Below are 18,921 nucleotides of genomic sequence, written 5' to 3' on the forward strand. Positions count from 1 at the left end.
TCTACATGTGCCACTGAGCCAGCCTATCACAAAGAGGAGAGGTGAAGAGAAGTAGTGCCACAGTATGTGGCATTCCAGAGCTGCCACAATGCTTCCCTGTTGCTTAATAAAGTAGTCAGTTGATGCTACATTGGGCAAAAAAAGGGGGGAACAGTCATGGTGTCTTTCTGGCTCTTTCTCACTTTGGGATTTACAGCGGAGGTCCACTTTAAGTAGACTAAAACTTCACACTTTTGTTAATAGCGCTGGTATCTTAGCGCCTCTAGTAAGGCAGCCTGTGATTTATCTTGCTAATAACCTAGCAGAGAGGAAATGTCAGTTTAGGGCGGAGTCAGCCCTGGCATGTACAGAAGAATCCTTGTTTATGGTGTGTGCTCTTCTCTCTGTTCCAGGACTCGTTAATCGTTGCACTCCAGTTCGGTATCACTACACATCATCCTCACTGCCAACAAACCTGCCGCTCAATATCACCAAGACTATCCGCCAAGACGAATGGCATGCATTGCGTGAGTATATCTGCCTGCTTCATGTCCTCTCTGTCCTATCATCCTATCACTGGGGGGGACTCTCTGAAGGGAAATTCCAGAAAATGTAGATAAGGTGGTGTCCATTCTCCCTACTCCGGAACAGCACATAAACAGAACTAAAAAATATGTCTTCATTGAAGTTTGGAAAATACTCTACTCACCAGGTGATTTACAATCTTTAGATTTTAAGCCTCTGGCAGGGCCCTCCCCCAGGGGCAGGCTGAGGCAGAGGCGAGAGAGGCTCCAGCCTCAGCATAGGAGGGGGCGCACAACTCACTCATCTATCCCGGCTCTGCTCCCCCCAGTGTTTCCAACTTGATTATGCAATCTCACTGACACCCCTCTTATGGACTAGAACAGTCTCTATTTTGACCAAAGACACTGAACTACTGTTATCAAATTACTTGCTGATCTTGTTTTGTTGTGAGCTCCTTGTATGTCCCACCTTGTATGTTAATCCCATTTATCTGTTGTGCAGCGCTGCGTTATATGTTGGCGCTTTATAAATACAATAAATAATAATAATTTGCAGCTCCGGTCTTGCATGACCCAGAAAGGCATTATAGTCATTATTAAAGTGGAATTGAACTCAGAACTTCCTCTCTGCTCTAAAAAAATAGCCACAGCATAACCTTTTGGGGAAAAAAATCTTTATTATAGGTTATGGAAACCCTAAAAACACCTGAAGTGTAAGGGGTGGTGCACGCCAGTGTTACAAAAGTGCTAGCGTTTCAAAAAACACTTGGCTAATGTGTTTGTGTGGGCTACTTCCTACCAGAGCGATGTGATTTTTTTTTCCCAAACGCGGGTCTTGCAGCATTTCGGAGGCGATTACTCCTCAGTATAAAGCTTAGGAAAACTGTAAAATAGCTTGAAAAATCACTGAACAGAACATATCTTCAAAGCTTTTTTGCCAAAAGCTGTTCACTTCCAGGTCAAAGTGTACTTCCTGTTTTGCCAAAGCACTCCAAAATTGCTAGGGGTAAATAGAAAACGTAGGCACATGCTGCAAATCGCTACAAAAAGCGATAGGCGTTTGAGATTAAGCTTAGCCATTTTTGGTGTGAACTGGCCCTTGCTTGGTTGAGCTTTTGGAGAAGGCAATGAAAGGGTTAAAGGCTCATACACAAGCCTGACTAAAGTTGCCTGAGGTGGCCAATAACTACGGCCTCAGCTGATAATCAGACGTGTGTACACAGGCTCACAATCCCCGACCCGCAAGCAATATGCCAGACGGATCAACTCACCTCCAGCGACGGCCGATCACATTGTTCACACCCCTCCCCTGCCCGCCGGGTAGCACAATGCACGCGCCACTATATCGTCCCTCCAACTCTCCACATAGCAGCACAGCACATCGCCAGCCACACAGCTGACACATGTCTATGCAGCCCGGCCCAGTTATGTCACCCAAGTGGATCAGGTCTCGATCCCTGACAGGTGACATCCATCAAAGGTATGTACTCACCTTAAGCCTCAATGTTTACTCACTCTGGAGAGCTGCCTCAGCAGAACTCTCCTGCAGTCTATTCATAGTTACAGATAAGATATAATTAGAAAGGTTTATCTGTATGTTTTGGGGTGAGGGAGGAAACTGGAGTGCCCAGAGGAAACCCGCACAAACACGGGGAGAACATACAAACTCCTTGCAGATAGTGCCCTGGCTGGAATTTGAACTAGGGACCCAGCGCTGTATCATTTTCATAGCTCCATCCCCCCTTCCTGGTAATTACACCTCACCCCTCCATGTGTCCCTCTCCTCCCCCTTTAGATTGTAAGGCCCGGTTTACACTTAATCAATCATTTGCTCTCAGCTATAACTGAAAGAAAACGGATTTTCAAAGTAATGCCCATGTTTTCCTATGACATCTTTCACACTTAAAGTGAACCTCCAGACTAAAAATCTACTCAGCAGCACTGAAAAGCCCTGGTGTTTCTTTAACTGGTTCACAGCATCAGAACTTTGTTTCTCTTATACAAGCCTCATTTTTAGCTGCACAGAAAAAAACTGCCCGGGCTTTTTTCCCCTGATGCTTTGCAAAGCATGATGGGATTTCTGATGTTCTTGTTCTCGTTCTGCTGTTTTGGTGCAAATTTTTTTTTTTTTTACATTTTGAATTTGACATTTGAAGCCTAGCGTGTGCAGCTGGGAGGGGTAATCAGGATACAGGACAGTTGGAACTGTGTCTCCTGCTCCCTGTCACCTCCTTTCAACCAAAAAGATGACTGCCCCCATGACAAAGATGGCAGCCCCCATGAATCACAAACATTTGCCTGTTCTTTTAAAACGGGGTGGGTAAGAGATTATATTAACTATCTAATTTAATTAACATAACTAATGTAACTTAATGACAGTATGTTTGTTTAGGCTGAAGTTCCCCTTTAATACGTTTTAAGTGAAGTCTTTTCCACAATGCACTGCTATGGAAAAAAATGCTTACCAACGCATACTAACGCACACTAACGCACACTAACGCACGCCAACTTACTAAGTGTAAATGGGCGCTAAGCCTATTTTACAGGGCCCTCCTCCCTGTGTGCATTTCGTAGTCACCATATGGACTCAGTAATTGATTTGTATTGTTATTCTTATTCCTACATTGTTACATCACTATTTTTTGGCTGTATCTTGGCTCTTCCTGAACAGTAAGCCAGCAGCTATTCAGCAAGGAGATCTTGGGCAAGACTCCCTAACACTGCTTCCACCTATAGAGCACATACTAGTGGCTGCAGCTGTGGCACTTTGAGTCCGCCAGGAGAAAAGCGCGATATAAATGTTCTGTGTCTTGTCTTGTCTATTTTGTGTCCCATTGTTAAAAAGACACTGAAAAGAAAAAAAAATTATGATATAATATAGTAGCAAAGAAAATATTCTCATATTTTTTATTTTCTGTTATATAGTGTTTTTATAACATTGCATCATTCTCTAATATTTGCAGTTTACACACTACTCAGCATTCTAAAGGTGGCCATACAATGGTCGATTTGCCATCAGATTCGACCAACAGATAGATCCCTCTCTGATCGAATCTGATCAGAGAGGGATCGTATGGCTACCTTTACAGCAAACAGATTGTGAACCGATTTCAGCCTGAAACCGTTCACAATCTGTTGTGGTGGTGCTGCTGCTGCTGCCCGCCCGCCCGCATACATTACCTGCTCCGCCGGCGCGACTCCAATCCCCCGGTCACCACCGGGGGACTGGAGTCGCGCCGGCGGAGCAGGTAATGTATGCGGGCTCTATTGCGTCGGTCGTCGGGCACTCGAACGCCGCTAGCGATGCGCTCTTTACCCGCGGGCGATCGACGGTTATTTTCTGCACGGCGCGATCGACGGGATCGGACAAAATGGATCGAAATTCGGCGTGTAGCGTGAACGATTGGCAGCAGATTCGATCCCAGTGATCGAATCTGCTGTCAAAACGGGCGCAAATCGGGCCAGTGTATGGCCAGCTTAAATGTTTTTACAGAGCAGTCTTATGAACTATTGACCTGCAGAGAAAAAGAAGATACAATGACTGACAGTTGAGATAACAAGCTGCAGAAGACAGCTCTCTGCGACTTTTAAAGTCATGGAGCTCAATGGCTCTTTTGCATAGATAACAATTGGAGTTTCTTAACTCTTCCTATACTGGAAACAATATTAGACTTTATGTCTTTGCTACTAATGTTTTATTTCTTAGCTGTACTACACATACAAATCATTGTATCATAATTTATTTCTATTTCGCTTCAGTGTCTCTTTAAACTCTGTAATGTCCCTGTGTAGCATTGTTTGATGCTGCAATGTCTCCCCTATTTATTGTACAGCACTGCGTAACATGTTAATAATATAATACTAATAACAGCATGAGGAAAAGCGATTGCTCTGAGAATGAAGACGTGCTGACAGCATGCACATGATGAATGATCCATTGTCTTTGCCTCTCTCCACCAGACTTGAGACGGATGACGGCTGGCTTCATCGGAATGGCGGTGTCTATCATCCTGTTCGGATGGCTGATTGGGGTGCTGGGCTGCTGCAAGCAGCATGATCTAATGCAATATGTGGCCGGGCTGCTATTTCTCATGGGAGGTAAGGAGTTCTCAGAGCCCCGCGGGTCAGCCGCAAGAAGCTAATTATCAGCCATTGACCTGTCTCTTAACAAAGACATCACAGATAGATGGCAGAGTCCTCCAGATGAGGACAGTGTGGGGAGTGAAGGGGGGCACACACTATAGTCAGTTGTTAAAGCTCTTGTGGGACCACCTTAACAATTTTCCTTGTTTCGCTGAGTGTAATTGAACCATCATCCTAAAATGATGTGATTTCTTCATGCTGGCTATAAAAGGCCAACTCAGGGCACAGTTCTCAATATACTGTCTGATAGATCGCTAGGAACAACGTTCTAATGTTACCCCAGACAAGGCTTCTTCCATTAAAATAAACTTGATTTTAAAGTGATATGAAACTCTGCATATCCTCTTTGCTCTAAAAGATTATTTACAGCATAAAATCTACTAACACAAAAAAACTGTAGCACAACAGCATTCAAAGAGTTAAACCGTTCTTCAGTTGAAAGCTCCTTGCTTCAGTGTGCAGCTTATAGTCACATGGAAGAGATGATAGCATTATCTTTTGTTTACATTCCTTTGTCAGATTTGTTTACATTTAGTAAACTGAGCCAAAGCTGAGCTGTGCTAAGCTAAGCAGCAGAAAGCTGAGAAGTGATCACTAGATAGAGTGTAATATATAAATACAGCAGCAATGCAATAAAATGCAATGGCAGCTTTCAGAGCAGATAAACTGTACTTTGGGAATTTGTAATTTGTAGACAGATAATATTGCTTGAGCACACACATATATGATAACTGTATGGGTAATAAAAAAGTAGGAAAACACATTTTTATTGAATGTTATGTCAGAGTTTTAGCCCACTTTAACTACCTAACGACCATGTCACGCCAATGGGCATGAACGCTGCGGCAGCCCCAGGACCGCCTAACGCCAATTGGCATCAAGTCCTGGAGCTGCAGTTTCCCAGGTAACGGGAGCGTGCATGCGCAATCGTTCCCTGCCCATTCCCGGAGCTCAGGTCCGTGATTAGCCTGCTAGCTGCCGATCGCGGCTAGCAGGCTAATTGTAAACGAAAGGGGAAAGAAAGCCCTTTGTTTACATCCGTACAGCGCTGCGGTCTTCCGCCTCTGATTGGCCAGGGATCGCCATCCTCTCGTAGGCTGATACGTATAAGAGGCGGAACAGGATGGATCGCCGTCCTGTTCAATTCTAAGCACCAAGGGGAGGAGGGAGGGAGAAACAGCCGGTATACAGGCTGAAAAAAAAAAAACCGGCCACAGCGATCGGACACCTCAGGCAGCATGTCCCCTTAGGGACAAAAAAAGGAGGCGAGTCTGATCGCTGGGCTCCATAGCTGGGCTGTGCAGGAGGCTGAAAAGCCTGCACAGCCCAGCGCAACAAAAAAGAGCCTGGGGGTTTAACACTGCGGTCCTCAAGTGGTTAAAGAGGAAGTACTTTTAACATTTGCTCCCATTGCTCTACTTTTGGTATTTATAATTATGGGTGTATTTAGGATATTTATATATTTTTTAGAAATGTTTACTTATGTATTGAGCCACGATCCGTGCTTATGGGCTGGTGGAAGCCCCAGTTTTGTGTAAAACTTTTATCTTTGATCAGCTCTGGTTTCCTTTGAAACAAAAACATTTCTCGAAAACTACAGTCTTTTTGAAAACACGTGTCTCTTCTTGTTGCCACTGTTCTCCTTCATATAACTTGCAAATTTGCTGATTCTAGCATGTATGGGGGCTTTGCTATTAACCGCTAAAGTTGGTGGCCATTTATTTTTTTGTGTGAAAAACAAGTGTTTACGTAAAATACGTATTTTGGGAAACTAGTTTGCCATTGATTCCCCTCCGCCATGCCACTGTCCTAGTTTGTGTACACTTTGCACCGAGACAGGTGCAGGAAATTAGGGCGCCACCATAGGTCGTAATGTGAATTACGACTTTAGCAGCTCTCAGACAGTAATTTGGGTGCCATAAAAAGACTGAGCCCTAATTACCATTACAGCTGGCAGATAAATTACGTCCACGGCGGCCTGGAGGGCAAATAGTTATCAACGTTACCCAGAACTTTTGCTGGAGCAGGGTGAGCTGTTTTTTGGCTTTGCCCTGCACTCTGATTTTCTGCCGCCTTTATTACATGTATGCATTTGAACACATTTTTAACCTCCTGGGCGATACAATAATATCACCAGGGGGCGGCGCAGCACTTAAAAAAAAAAATGTTTTTTAATCATGTAGCTAGCCTAGCGCTAGCTACATGATAGCCGCTGTGCAGCGCATCCCCCCACCCCTTCCGATCGTCCCCCGGCGATCAGAGCAAACAGGAAATCCCGTTCAGAACTGACGTCATCAGGCTGCGCACGGAGTCTGGGAGGGGGGGTGCGGCACGGCGGGTAGCGGAGAATCAGCGCGGAGCGGCAGTGATCGGTATATACACGCAGCTAGCAAAGTGCTAGCTGCGTGTAACAAAAAAAAATGCAAAACGGCCCACCAGGGCCTGAGAAATCCTCCACGGCGGCTTACCCTGAGCTCAGCTCGGGATTATCGCCCAGGAAGTTAAAAGAATTGTGCCTGCAGAGATACCCTGAAGGTTTTAGAAGTTTGCCTGCCATTAACCCTCCTGGCGGTCTATTAAAAACCGCCAGGGGGCAGCGCATCCGTTTTTTTGGGCTCGCTACATGATAGCCGCTGTGCAGCGGCATCCCCCTACCCTCTTCAATCGCCTCCGGCGATCAGGAAATCCCGTTCAAAGAACGGGATTTCCTGGAGGGCTTCCCCCGTCGCCATGGCGACGGGGCGGGATGACGTCACCGACGTCATGGACGTCGTGACGTCTAAGGGAGTCCCGATCCACCCCTCAGTGCTGCCTGGCACTGATAGGCCAGGCAGTGCGCGGGGTCTAGGGGGGGGCTCTACGGCGCGGCGGATAGCGGCGAATCGGCGCGGGGCGGCAGCGATCGGTGTGCTCACCGATTACGCAAATCGGCCCAGCAGGGCCTGAGAAAACCTCCTGCGCGGCTTACCCCGAACTACGGGGTTACCGCCAGGAAGGTTAAAGTCAATGGAGCGAATCATGATGCTCGACCATCACGACATTTACAGACTCATGCTGTATATAAACAGTATAATGCCTTTGTATACTTTAACTAGTTACACACCCCTCATAAAAACTATAGGAATGGTGTGTATGTGGGTTCAATCATTTTGGGTTGGTGAGTTATATCTAGCCTGGTCATAATTAGTGTATCCTTTGTAGACTTATTTTGTGAAAATATACCAAGCATATTGGGCAAGCAGCGTCCACCACACAACTAAGTACCGTATCAAGTAGAGTGTGCAGAAAGGAACATATAATACATTATGCAAAGAAAAGACCAAAGTATGTTCCAATTACACAGCAACAACTCATATAATAAATTCAAAATCCCATCTTTATTAACTACAAAAGCACAATAAAAACAATTAAAACAATTAAAACCAAAAATAGAAAGGAGTAGGCACAATGAATGTAGTACAGTATACCTTATATAAATATCAATCACAATCATATAATCATAATGTAGTATATGTATAGGCATACAGCCCTGCATGTCACAAATCACAACAATAATAAATAATAAAAACCCCAAAAGGTGAAAAAAAATCCCTCTAAGCATACATCATATAGATAGGCTGATGGAGAGGGTTCAAAAAAGTGTGCAGCAGAACATAAAGTGCTTTAAACCATTGAGGTTTGTGTCACACTTACACACTTAGGTAAGCCATCTCTTTACAGGCTTTGCCTTTTTTCACAGCTCTCAACTTGTATTTTCTTACTTTCTCCTTTTTTAAGATGGTGGGTCTCCTACTATTGGTTTAAGGACCCTAATATATATCACTTTACATACCTACCTCAATGGTTTAAAGCACTTTATGTTCTGCTGCACACTTTTTTGAACACTATACATCAGCCAGGGGCGTAGCTAGAAGAAGTGGTGGACACAGCCAGCAGTGGGCCCCTGTGCAAAATTTCAATTGTGGGCCCCTATGACCTGCGCCGCGGCAAAAGATGGGCATGGCCATAACCTGCGTGGCAATGACCGGATGAGGGCTGAGCTAACTGTAATTTAAAGTGATCCTGGGGTGAGAGTGATATGGAGGCTGCCATATTTATTTCCTTTTAAACAATACTAGTTGCCTGGCGGCCCCGCTGATCTATTTGGCTTCAGTAATAAACTGAATTACACCAGCAACAAGCATGCAGCTAATCTTCTCAGTTCTGACAATATTGTCAGAAACCCCTGACCTGCTGCATGCTTGTTCAGGGTCTATGGTTGAAAGAACAAGAGGCAGAGGACCAGCACGGCAGCCAGGCAACTGGTATTGCTTAAAAGGAGAGAAATATGGCAGCCTCAATATTATTCTCACCTCAGGTTCCCTTAAAAAGTGCAACGCAAAGACAGTGGGCCCAAGTTTTGGTGACTCTTTCCCCAGAAAATTCACATAATTGTGCAGGTTTTCTCAAGAAAATACACATAATGTGAGCAGATATGCCCAGAAAATACATTCAATCATGTCGGCAGATATGCCCAGAAAATACACTCAATCATGTCGGCAGATGTGCCCAGAAAATACGTGCAATCATGTCGGCAGATGTGCCCAGAAAATACGTGCAATCATGTCGGCAGACCTGCCCAGAAAATACGTGCAATCATGTCGGCAGACCTGCCCAGAAAATATGTGCAATCATGTCGGCAGACCTGCCAAGAACATACACCTGCTAATATAAATAAATTAAAAAAAACATTTACTGACCTGCAGCAGCAGACCTCCTGTCCCAGCCTCCATCCGGCGCGCAGCTCCAATGGGTGGTTGGGTGGATAGGTAGCCTGGTGGGTGGGTAGGTAGGCAGCCTGGTGGGTGGGTAGGTAGGTAGCCCTTAGCCGGGTGGGTAGGTAGCCTGGTGGGTGGGGAGGTAGCCGGGTGGGTGGCTGGGTAGCTGGGTGGGTAGGTAGCCTGGTGGGTGGGTAGGTAGCCAGGTGGGTGGGTAGGTAGCCGGGTGGGTAGGTAGGTAGGTAGCCAGGTGGGTGGTTAGGTAGGTAGCCGGGTGGGTGGGTAGGTAGCCGGGTGGGTAGGTGGGTAGGAAGCCTGGTGGGTGGGTAGGTAGCCGGATGCGGGTGGGTAGGTAGCCGGATGCGGGTGGGTAGGTGGGTAGGTAGCCGGGTGGGTAGGTAGGTAGGTAGCCAGGTGGGTGGGTAGCTATCCGGGTGGAAGACCCGACTCCTATCCTACCTCCCTCACTCACCTCGGGGGTGCCCCCCTCCCGGTATGCGCGGCGGGAGAGCGGCAAATACAGGAAGTCTCCGGGGCTCCAGCAGGCGCTAGAGGCTCAGCCGCTTGGTCTCCCGTGTCTCCAACTTTGTATACTGCTCGCTACTTCCTGGTTTAGTAGCGAGCAGTATACAGAGTTGGAGACATCGGAGACCAAGCGATGAAAAAAAAAATAATAATAAATAAAAAAAAACTGCAATACTTAATGGGCCCCTGAAGCAACGGAACTTCAGGGGCCCTCGTGCGGCGGCACGGCCTGCACGGCCGTATGTCCGCTACTGGCTAGGAGGCCCCGGGCCCCCCTGCAAGAATTTGAGCGGGCCTTTCCTCACCCCTGGGGCCCTCTCATGGCCATTTTGGGGGGGCAGGAGGGGTCACAGCATGAGGGGAGAGCTTTGCACATTAGCGGGGGGGGGGGGGGGGGTTGGGGGGCGGACAGTAAGCCCCCCCCTCACCTCGGGCTCTCCACTCTGCGCTCCCCTCCTGCATCTATTAAAGTGGTCAGCACCTCCACAATAGCTGTTTCAGACCTCTCAGCCTTTTTCTTCAGGCTGGGCAGTCCCACACCTGCTTGAAGAATGGCTGAGCGGTGTGAAACAGCGGGGTGTCACTGGAATCCAGCCCCATACCTTGTCCATCTATTTTTATGGCTTTTTAAGTATTTTTAAATAAAGAGCTATGTTTTAAAGTAAAAGAGCTATTGTGGAGGTGCTGACCACTTTTTTGGATTGCTTGTTGCCGTGCCAGAGGTACTGGAGGTTGGATGGTCATAGCACTCCACCATTTTTTCTTTGGAAACCATGGGTGCTGATCACATTTGAATTCTCTATCTAAGTGGCAGCAGCAGCAGTGGCAGTTATAATTACCTCCATTCACCACCGGAGGTCTCCGATCTGCAAGGTCTTCACATTACTTCCTGTTAATTGTTACGCCAGTGCCATCAGCCTATCTATATGATGTCTGATTATAGGGATTTTTTTTTCACCTTTTTGGGTTTTTATTAGTTATTTTTTTGAATTGTGACATGCAGGGCTATATGCCTATACATATACTACATTATGATTATATCATACCTCCCAACATTTGAAGATGTAAAAGAGGGACACTTAAGCCACGCCCCTTGTGCGGCCTTAAGCCACACCCCTGCTTTTGCAAGAGGGTGACAATGGGAGGGAGTTTTCGGGGGAGGGTGCCAGTGGGTGGGAGAGGGTGACACTGGGTGGAAAGGAGGGTGCCAGTGGGTGGGGGCGGAAAGTGCCAGTGGGAAGGAGGAGGGTGTGAGTGGAGAGGAGGCGGGTGCGAGTGGGCAGAGAGGAGAGTGCCAGTGGGCAGAGAGGAGGGTGACACTCAGAGGCAGGGAGGGTGACGCTCAGGGGGCGGGGACTGGGTGTCTGGGACAGGGACTGGGGGCCTGGGACAGGGGGCAGGGACTGGGTGTCTGGGGAAGGGTGCAGGGGCCAGGGGTAGGGTGCCTGGAGCAGGTTGCAGGGACTGGGTGCCTGGGGCAGGGACTGGGTGCCTGGGGCAGGGACTGGGTGCCTGGGGAAGGGTGCAGAGGCCAGGGTGCCTGGGTAAGGGTGCAGGGTTCGTGGGGAAGGATGCAGGGTGCCTGGGGCAGGGGCCAGGTGCCTGGGGAAGGGTGCAGGGTGCCTGGAGCAAGGTGACTGGTACATGGGGCAGGGTGCCTGGTGCAGGGGCCAGGTGCTTGGGGAAGGGTGCCTGGAGCAAGGTGACTGGTACATGGGGCAGGGTGTCTGGGGAAGGGTGCAGGGTGCCTGGGAAAGGGTGCAGGGGGCAGGGTGCCTGGGAAAGGGGGCAGGGTGCCTGGGAAAGGGTACAGGGTGCCTGGGGATGGGTGCAGGGTGCCTGGTGAAGGGACAGGGACTGGGTGCCTGGGGAGGGGTACAGGGTGCCAGGTGCAGGTGCCTGGGTGCAGGGACATGGGACAGGGACTGGGTGCCTGGGACACGGTGCCTGGGAAGGGGCCAAGGTGCACTGACACCTGGGGAGGAGGGTGGTAGGGGGAATGCCCGTGGGTGCGGAGGAGGGTGCCACTTTGGGTGGGGGGGGGGAGGTTGGCTGGGCAGAAATGAGGTTGATAAACTGATCGAGGCTCCAGCCGCAGTAATGAGGGATGCGGGAGCTTCACTGCTTCCTCCCTCCCTCACTCTCTCTGAATACCCCCCTATGTATGTCTGTGTCCCCCCTCCCTGTAGGCAGAGTGAGCGCAGCGGAGTGGGCAGTCGAGTCCTCTTACCGCTGATGCACGCGTACTGTCTCTGGCATCGGACCTCCATGTGCTTCCTGTTTACTATGACGTCACAGGAAGCACATGGAGGTCCGATGCCAGAGACAGTACGCGTGCATCAGCGGTAAGAAGACTCGACTGCCCGCTCCGCTGCGCTCACTCTGCCTACAGGGAGGGGGGACACAGACATACATAGGGGGGTATTCAGAGAGAGGGAGGGAGGAAGCAGTGAAGCTCCCGCATCCCTCATTACCGCGGCTGGAGCCTCGATCAGTTTTCCACCTCATTTCTGCCCAGCCGGCCGGGATTCAAGAGGGGGGGCCCGGGACAGCGGGAGGGCCCCCCCAAATCGGGAGAATCCCGACCAATCCGGGACGGTTGGGGGCTATGTTATATGATTGTGATTGATATTTAGTACAAGGTATACTGTACTACATTCATTGGGCCTACTCCTTTCTATTTTTGGTTTTAATTGTTTTTATTGTACTTTTGTAGTTAATAAAGATGGTATTTTGAATTTGTGATATGAGTGGTGCGGTGTTATTGGAACTTATTGTGAGAAATAACATAATTCCGTGTGTATTTTATCAACTTGTTAATGGTACCAGCAAAACTAATTAGGATTTTTAGGAGGAGGAGGAGCCTGAAACAAAAGGGGCACCAAAATGACCAGAAACTAGTCTGGTGAAGACCATAATAGCCACACTTGTTTTATGACCCCCAGGCTGTGACCGTCACCAAGGCAAAGCAAGGAAAGAGATATGAACTTTAGGGGGTCCCATCAAATTTTGACTGGGGTGGCCCCATGATTTGTAGTTAAAGAGAATCTGTACTCTAAAATTCTTACAATAAAAGCATACCATTCTATTCATTATGTTCTCCTGGGCCCCTCTGTGCTGTTTCTGCCACTCCCTGCTGTAATCCTGGCTTGTAATTGCCATTTTTATGCAGTGTTTACAAACAAAAGACATAGCAAGCGATAGGCTTAGAGTAGCTCAGTGTGTGAGTCATCCAGTGTGTGCAGGGGGCCTGGAGAGGGTGTGTATACCTTCTATCCAATCACAAGCAGCACAGCACATTCCAGCCTAACTGCCTCAGCCCGACAGAGGAGAGAAGATTAGATCATATAACAGAGATAATACAGCCACTGTGCAACTAGAAAAGGCTGCAGTTAGACAGAGCACATTAGAACAGGTATAGGAACTTATAGGATAGAAGAAATAAGGATGACAATTTTGTTACAGAGTCTCTTTAAGCCCTTGCTATAGCGCACCCTATAGAAATGAAAAGGAACATGCTGAACATGTGGAAATTATATAATCAGCACCTTGGCGCTGTCGCATAAAGAAAATATTACTCAGTATAATTTTGCCTTCTTAAAACATAAGGTATTTGCTATAATTCAGCTTTAAGTGAGTAACTGCAGTTTTCCATGATGCATCACCTCTAAATAGGCAAATAATGTATTTATGCCTCTGATGCCAAGCACACATCCAGAACCGCTGGTGTACAGCAAGCTTATAGCTTATTCATTTCACAGAGCCATATCAACCCCACATGCACACAACCTGTTTCAAACTGTCTGGTCCTCATCAGTACATGGCATGGATTGACATGGCTCTATGGGATAGGGCTTTCCTATAGCTTATACATTTCACACAGCCATATCCCCCAACAAAGAAGAGTATTAGGCTCAGATGTGCCCAGATACACAAGCTGCAAACACAGAAGCAGAGGGGAGTGCATCTACTGCACTACTAGATTTTTGGGATCAAAACTGGGGAAAAAACGACTAGATTTTTGGTAGCTCAGGTAAACAATGGATATCTCCATGGTATTGATCATAAATCTGGATTACCACTTTGCACTACTATATAGTCTATCAGATTTCAGCAGAAATCAATAGAAATGCCGCCACTCCCAGCGTTGTACCGCAGGATTCCTTGGGAGACAAAGGGAAGGTGGCTGCGGAGTCATGTGACTGGCTGGAGAGGGGGAGGGGGACTAGGAGGTAGGGATCAATTGCCGCCTGAAAGCTGAACGTCCTCCTTTTCAGACAGGACTGAGGGAGAATGGTGAGACTTGCTGTAATAGAACTAGGGCTGGTTTAACCACTTGCCGACCGCGCACTCATACCGCGCGTCGGCAAAGTGGCAGCTGCAGGACCAGCGACGCAGTATTGCGTCGCCAGCTGCAGGCTGATTAATCAGGAAGCAGCCGTTTGGGCGAGCGGCTGCTTCCTGTCAATTCACGGCGGGGGGCTCCGTGAATAGCCTGCGGGCCGCCGATGGCGGCTCGCAGGCTAAATGTAAACACAATCGGAAATAATCCGCTTTGTTTACATTTGTAAATCAGCGGCCGGGGATCGCCGCCATGTGACAGGGGACGTCCCGTCACTGGCTGCACAGGACGGATAGCGTCCTGTGCAGCCCTGATCTCCGGGGGGGGGGGAGCAGGTAGGAGAGGGAGGGGGGAATTTCGCCGCGGAGGGGGGCTTTGAGCTGCCCCCCCCCCCCGCCAGCCACATGCAGGCATGAGAGATCGGACCCCCCCAGCACATCATCCCCCTAGTGGGGAAAAAAGGGGGGTGATCTGATCTCTCTGCCTGCTACATGATCTGTGCTGGGGGCTGCAGAGCCCACCCAGGACAGATCACTCAGCACAGCGCTGGTCCTTAAGGGGGGGTAAAGGGTGGGTCCTCAAGTGGTTAAAATGGGCTGAAAATCCATATTGTTTTTTATTTTTTTCAGTTAATAAGAAATTACTTATTTAGCTTACTTATCTTGTTGTTTTCAGTGTTTACTTTCAGATTTAGGAGAAATGTGATACAAAAAAAAAAGAGTATTCTTGCTGGATTCCATCTTTAGTGTTTCTCTGTGATGCCAAAAGTGACATCACTTCTGCCCTCCTTTTTTTTAACCCAGTTCAGTGTTAATTTTCCCTCCCTACTGCCACAGTTTATTGCCCATCCCACAGCAAACATCACCTAGGCTTACACCACTGTGTAAACTTTTCAAAGGGAGGGGGGATTCAATTACCTTCTGGTCATTGTGTCCTTATCATATCCGAAATAGGAAGCTTTCTGTTATTTGCATGCTGAGATAAGCTTGTTACTGTAGCTAAAACAAAACAAAAACTTCCCAAAAGCCTGCTAGTATAGCTACTGCACAGTACTTGCAGTTAGGCAAAGGCACACCAAAAAGCTGGGGACATAAAGGGTTGTATTTAATAATCTGCATTAAGCAGAATTAAATGCGTAAAGTTTTACTGCACGATGAGTAGATCGTAATCCATTGCGTAATGTATTGCATTCTGCTTTACTCATCATGGGGTAAAACTTTACCTATGTAATTCTGCTGAATGCATCTTAAAATACACCCCAAAGGGGCCTATTTTAGAAAAAAAAAGTAAGTTATAATAAGTAATATATTTTTGGGACATTACATTTTTTTGCCAATGTTTTATTTTTAGGTGTTACAACCCCCTGGGTTAGACTGTTAAACAAACAGCTAAGATACCTTATAAAAGGGTCAAAATATCCACGAGGAACACAGCTTTTTCAATTACTGTGACTTAATGGGTAACCATTTCTGAAATTTGATATGCATGACCCCTTTTTGGAAGAGAATGCTGTGAAGCCCCCCCCGTATGACTGAAGTCTGCCAGGGTAAACTGTAGTCCATCACTTTTATTTTTTACACATTTTTCCACCCTCATCTGTTTTTTTTCTTTCTTTCAGGGACCTGCTGCATCATCTCCCTCTGCACCTGTGTGGCTGGCATCAATTTCGAGCTCTCTCGATACCCACGCTCCGTATACGGTTTACCGGAAGACATCAGCCACGGGTATGGCTGGTCCATGTTCTGTGCCTGGGGTGGGCTGGGCCTCACCCTTCTATCGGGTTTTCTCTGCACCTTGGCACCATCTCTCAGTGCTTCCCAGTCCGCCGTCCACAAACCGCGGCAAGAAAATGGAGCAGTGTGACCACAGATGAGAGCAGACATCACCAGCCCCAGATAGCTCAAACTTTTTTCTAAAAAAAAGACACACCACCAGACTGAGGCACCCGTATCCTGCTGAGGAAGTTGTTCTGTTCAACCTATGTGTTTGGTCTGACCGTGTGGTTGCTTGTAATAAGTCGCTAAAGTTTGAACCTCACGTTAGCAAAGGGAATTATGGGACAGAGTGAGAGGGGGCATGATGTTCGCCAAATGGAATGACAGATTATCGCGGTGCTTGGACTTGCAAAAGATGTGGGCCTGCAAAAAGAAGAAGGCTCTTCGGAGTGGCTCCCTGGAAGAATTGAGGATCTCCGTTAAACGTAGCCGTGATCTAAAAGTTCCAGAAGTTCTAGGAGAGTCCAAACCTAGGCTTCTAAAGAAGCTCCATTGTGCTCCTTGTACAGAGACGATAAGTATGGAGCGGTCAATGGCCATTACCTAAGGGTTCAGTGTTTGGGCAATTTTGTATTCACATATATATATGTATACACCTATAATGACCAGTAACTAATTTTTACATGTTTTAACAGTCCACGAACAAAACACGCCTTACACATCCAAAATGAATTCCCAATTCCAAAAGTTCACTTCTAGAGTCCTCCCTGAGTTTAGTGCCTTGGCACACAGCAGGGACTTGGTTACGTTAGAACATACAGACCTCCTGCCGTGCCTTCAAGTAGGTCCCACGAACCTACGACAAACTCAGGCTCCACCAGACATGCTTCGGGAGGAGATAACACGAAATCTGTTGCTGTACTAAAGCAAACATATCACGTTCAGTTGGTCCGGCAGTTGTAAACGCACTGACATCCCATATGGGTTAGGAGATCGGAAGGTTAATGTGGGAGGTGGGAAATCTTGTGGTTCTAGATCACCAGGTTGAGGTGATGTAATGTACATGTGATCCCGTCACAACATAAAAAAGCACATAATAAAAACTGTTTATTGGCTTTTTTAATACCATCTTCTCTATGCTCAGTATTATTTTTTTCATTTTTGCCATGTCAATAAATTGTACAGCACTTTACAGAGGCCATTCTCTTCAGTACCTACCCTGAAGGACCTTACAGTCTAATGTTGCTCTCACAGTCCTACAAACACGTTAGAGTTAATATGGGTAGAAGACGGTCTACCAGCAAATCTGAGGATTGAAGGAGGGAATCTGTGGAAACATCGGCTTTGTGCAAACCTCCTGTCAGCAGTGAAGGACATTATCGACTCCAGAGGCAAAATATAGTGGACCCTATAGAAAAATGTTGATGGGAACCCTGAGACTAGGTATAATGGAGTAATGATGGTGCACGCCCAAACATTTGGATATGAGTTCACATGGCAGTGTAAAGGCACAAATAACACTGAGTGCATACAAGACTCTACCTATCCTCCTCACATCATGCTAAGCCAGTGGTGGCAAACCTATGACACGTGCCAGAGGGGACACTGTGGGCCGGTTTCAGGGTGTGAGGGGAGGAGGCAGAAACGGGTGCATGCAGAGAGCTCAGTGGAAGGGTGAAGCGACTCTATTCAAGGATGCACACGACCTGTCTTCCTCCTCTCAGGTGTGTCGCTATGGTGGCACAAAGACGGCACTGGCACCATAGAAACAGGATGCCTGGGAAGAGGAATATGTATCGCACGCATCCTCATTGGATCCTGGAGAGAGAGGGGAGTAACCTCACTCCTGCCCACACATTCATAGGGTGATGTCATCTGGGCTACTGATACTCGAGGGGGACATCTGGCAACCTATACTGGGGGGAACCATCTGGCTACCTATACAGGGGGGGGGGGAATCATATGGCTACCTATACAGTGTGAACATTTGACTACTTATACTGGAGGGGTCATCTGGCTACCTATACTGGAGAGACATCTGAGTACCTACTGATACTGCGCAGGGGAGGGGGCTGGGGTCATTTGGCCACATATACTGGGTACAGTATTTAGGTTAGGTTGGCACTTTGTGATAAATAAGTGAGTTGCAGTTTGGGTCTCTGAAAGGCTCGCCATTACTGCCCAAGGCTAAGGCTTGTCTGGCCTTTGGATAAATCAGTACCGTACATAGATGTATACTGGCAACACACACTGAAGCACTTCAACGGAGTCTGCAGAGAAGCCATGATAGACTAGATGTCTCTTCAGAACACTGTTGGAAATACTATTCCCTCTTTGGCATAGTCGGTCCCATGAGCAGTGACAGCACTTCCTCTGGACGAGGAATAGGAACCACATTAGGTTTGAAAGATATCACCAATCACCCTGCACAGCATATCTTCTTTGCATCTGCTGGGAAACATTTGTCTTCCTCAATTCCCACTCTTGGCTGTGTTATGACAGCTAGCTATACAGTATTAAACTACACCAGTGACAGGCAATGATCAGCATTACACTCAATATCAGCATAGAACTGCCATTCCTGATCACGTAATGACCGCAGGGCGATACTGGGGTGGCAGTGGTTAAAGTGGACCTGAACTCTTGCACAGGACAGGAGGAAAACACAGAGAAATGTACCCTGTATGTATTTAGAGAGTTTAGCCTAGTCTAATTTCCCCTCATCTGTGCCTAATCACAACTGTAATTTGATCTCTCAGCTGTGCTAGCTCAGGAATCTCTGCTGCCTTGGCAGAGCAGCTAATTTGTAAACACAGGATGTTATCCCTGTGTCTGCCTTAATGAAAGCAAGAAGTAGACACACTGCAGATTTATTGCAGGATTTATGTCAGCTGTAACAAAGACTTTTTTTCTTCAAAGGTTATTGTGCTGTTTCT

At 47.4% G+C, this 18,921-nt stretch overlaps 1 protein-coding gene across 1 annotated transcript in view; it reads left to right on the forward strand.

Annotated features, from left to right (window-relative positions):
* LOC137538161 (transmembrane protein 178B-like) overlaps positions 1-17,177 on the forward strand; it is a 112,017-nt gene extending 94,840 nt beyond the window's left edge. Inside the window, exons 2-4 of the mRNA XM_068260186.1 lie at positions 393-506; positions 4,464-4,601; positions 15,889-17,177. Of these exons, the coding sequence (XP_068116287.1) occupies positions 393-506; positions 4,464-4,601; positions 15,889-16,133 (497 nt within the window). The 3' untranslated portion in view covers positions 16,134-17,177. The remainder of the gene's footprint in view (positions 1-392; positions 507-4,463; positions 4,602-15,888) is intronic.
* The last annotated feature ends 1,744 nt before the right edge of the window (positions 17,178-18,921 follow it).

The sequence above is a fragment of the Hyperolius riggenbachi genome, chromosome 11 (genome assembly GCF_040937935.1).
Source record: "Hyperolius riggenbachi isolate aHypRig1 chromosome 11, aHypRig1.pri, whole genome shotgun sequence".
Taxonomy (NCBI): domain Eukaryota; kingdom Metazoa; phylum Chordata; class Amphibia; order Anura; family Hyperoliidae; genus Hyperolius; species Hyperolius riggenbachi.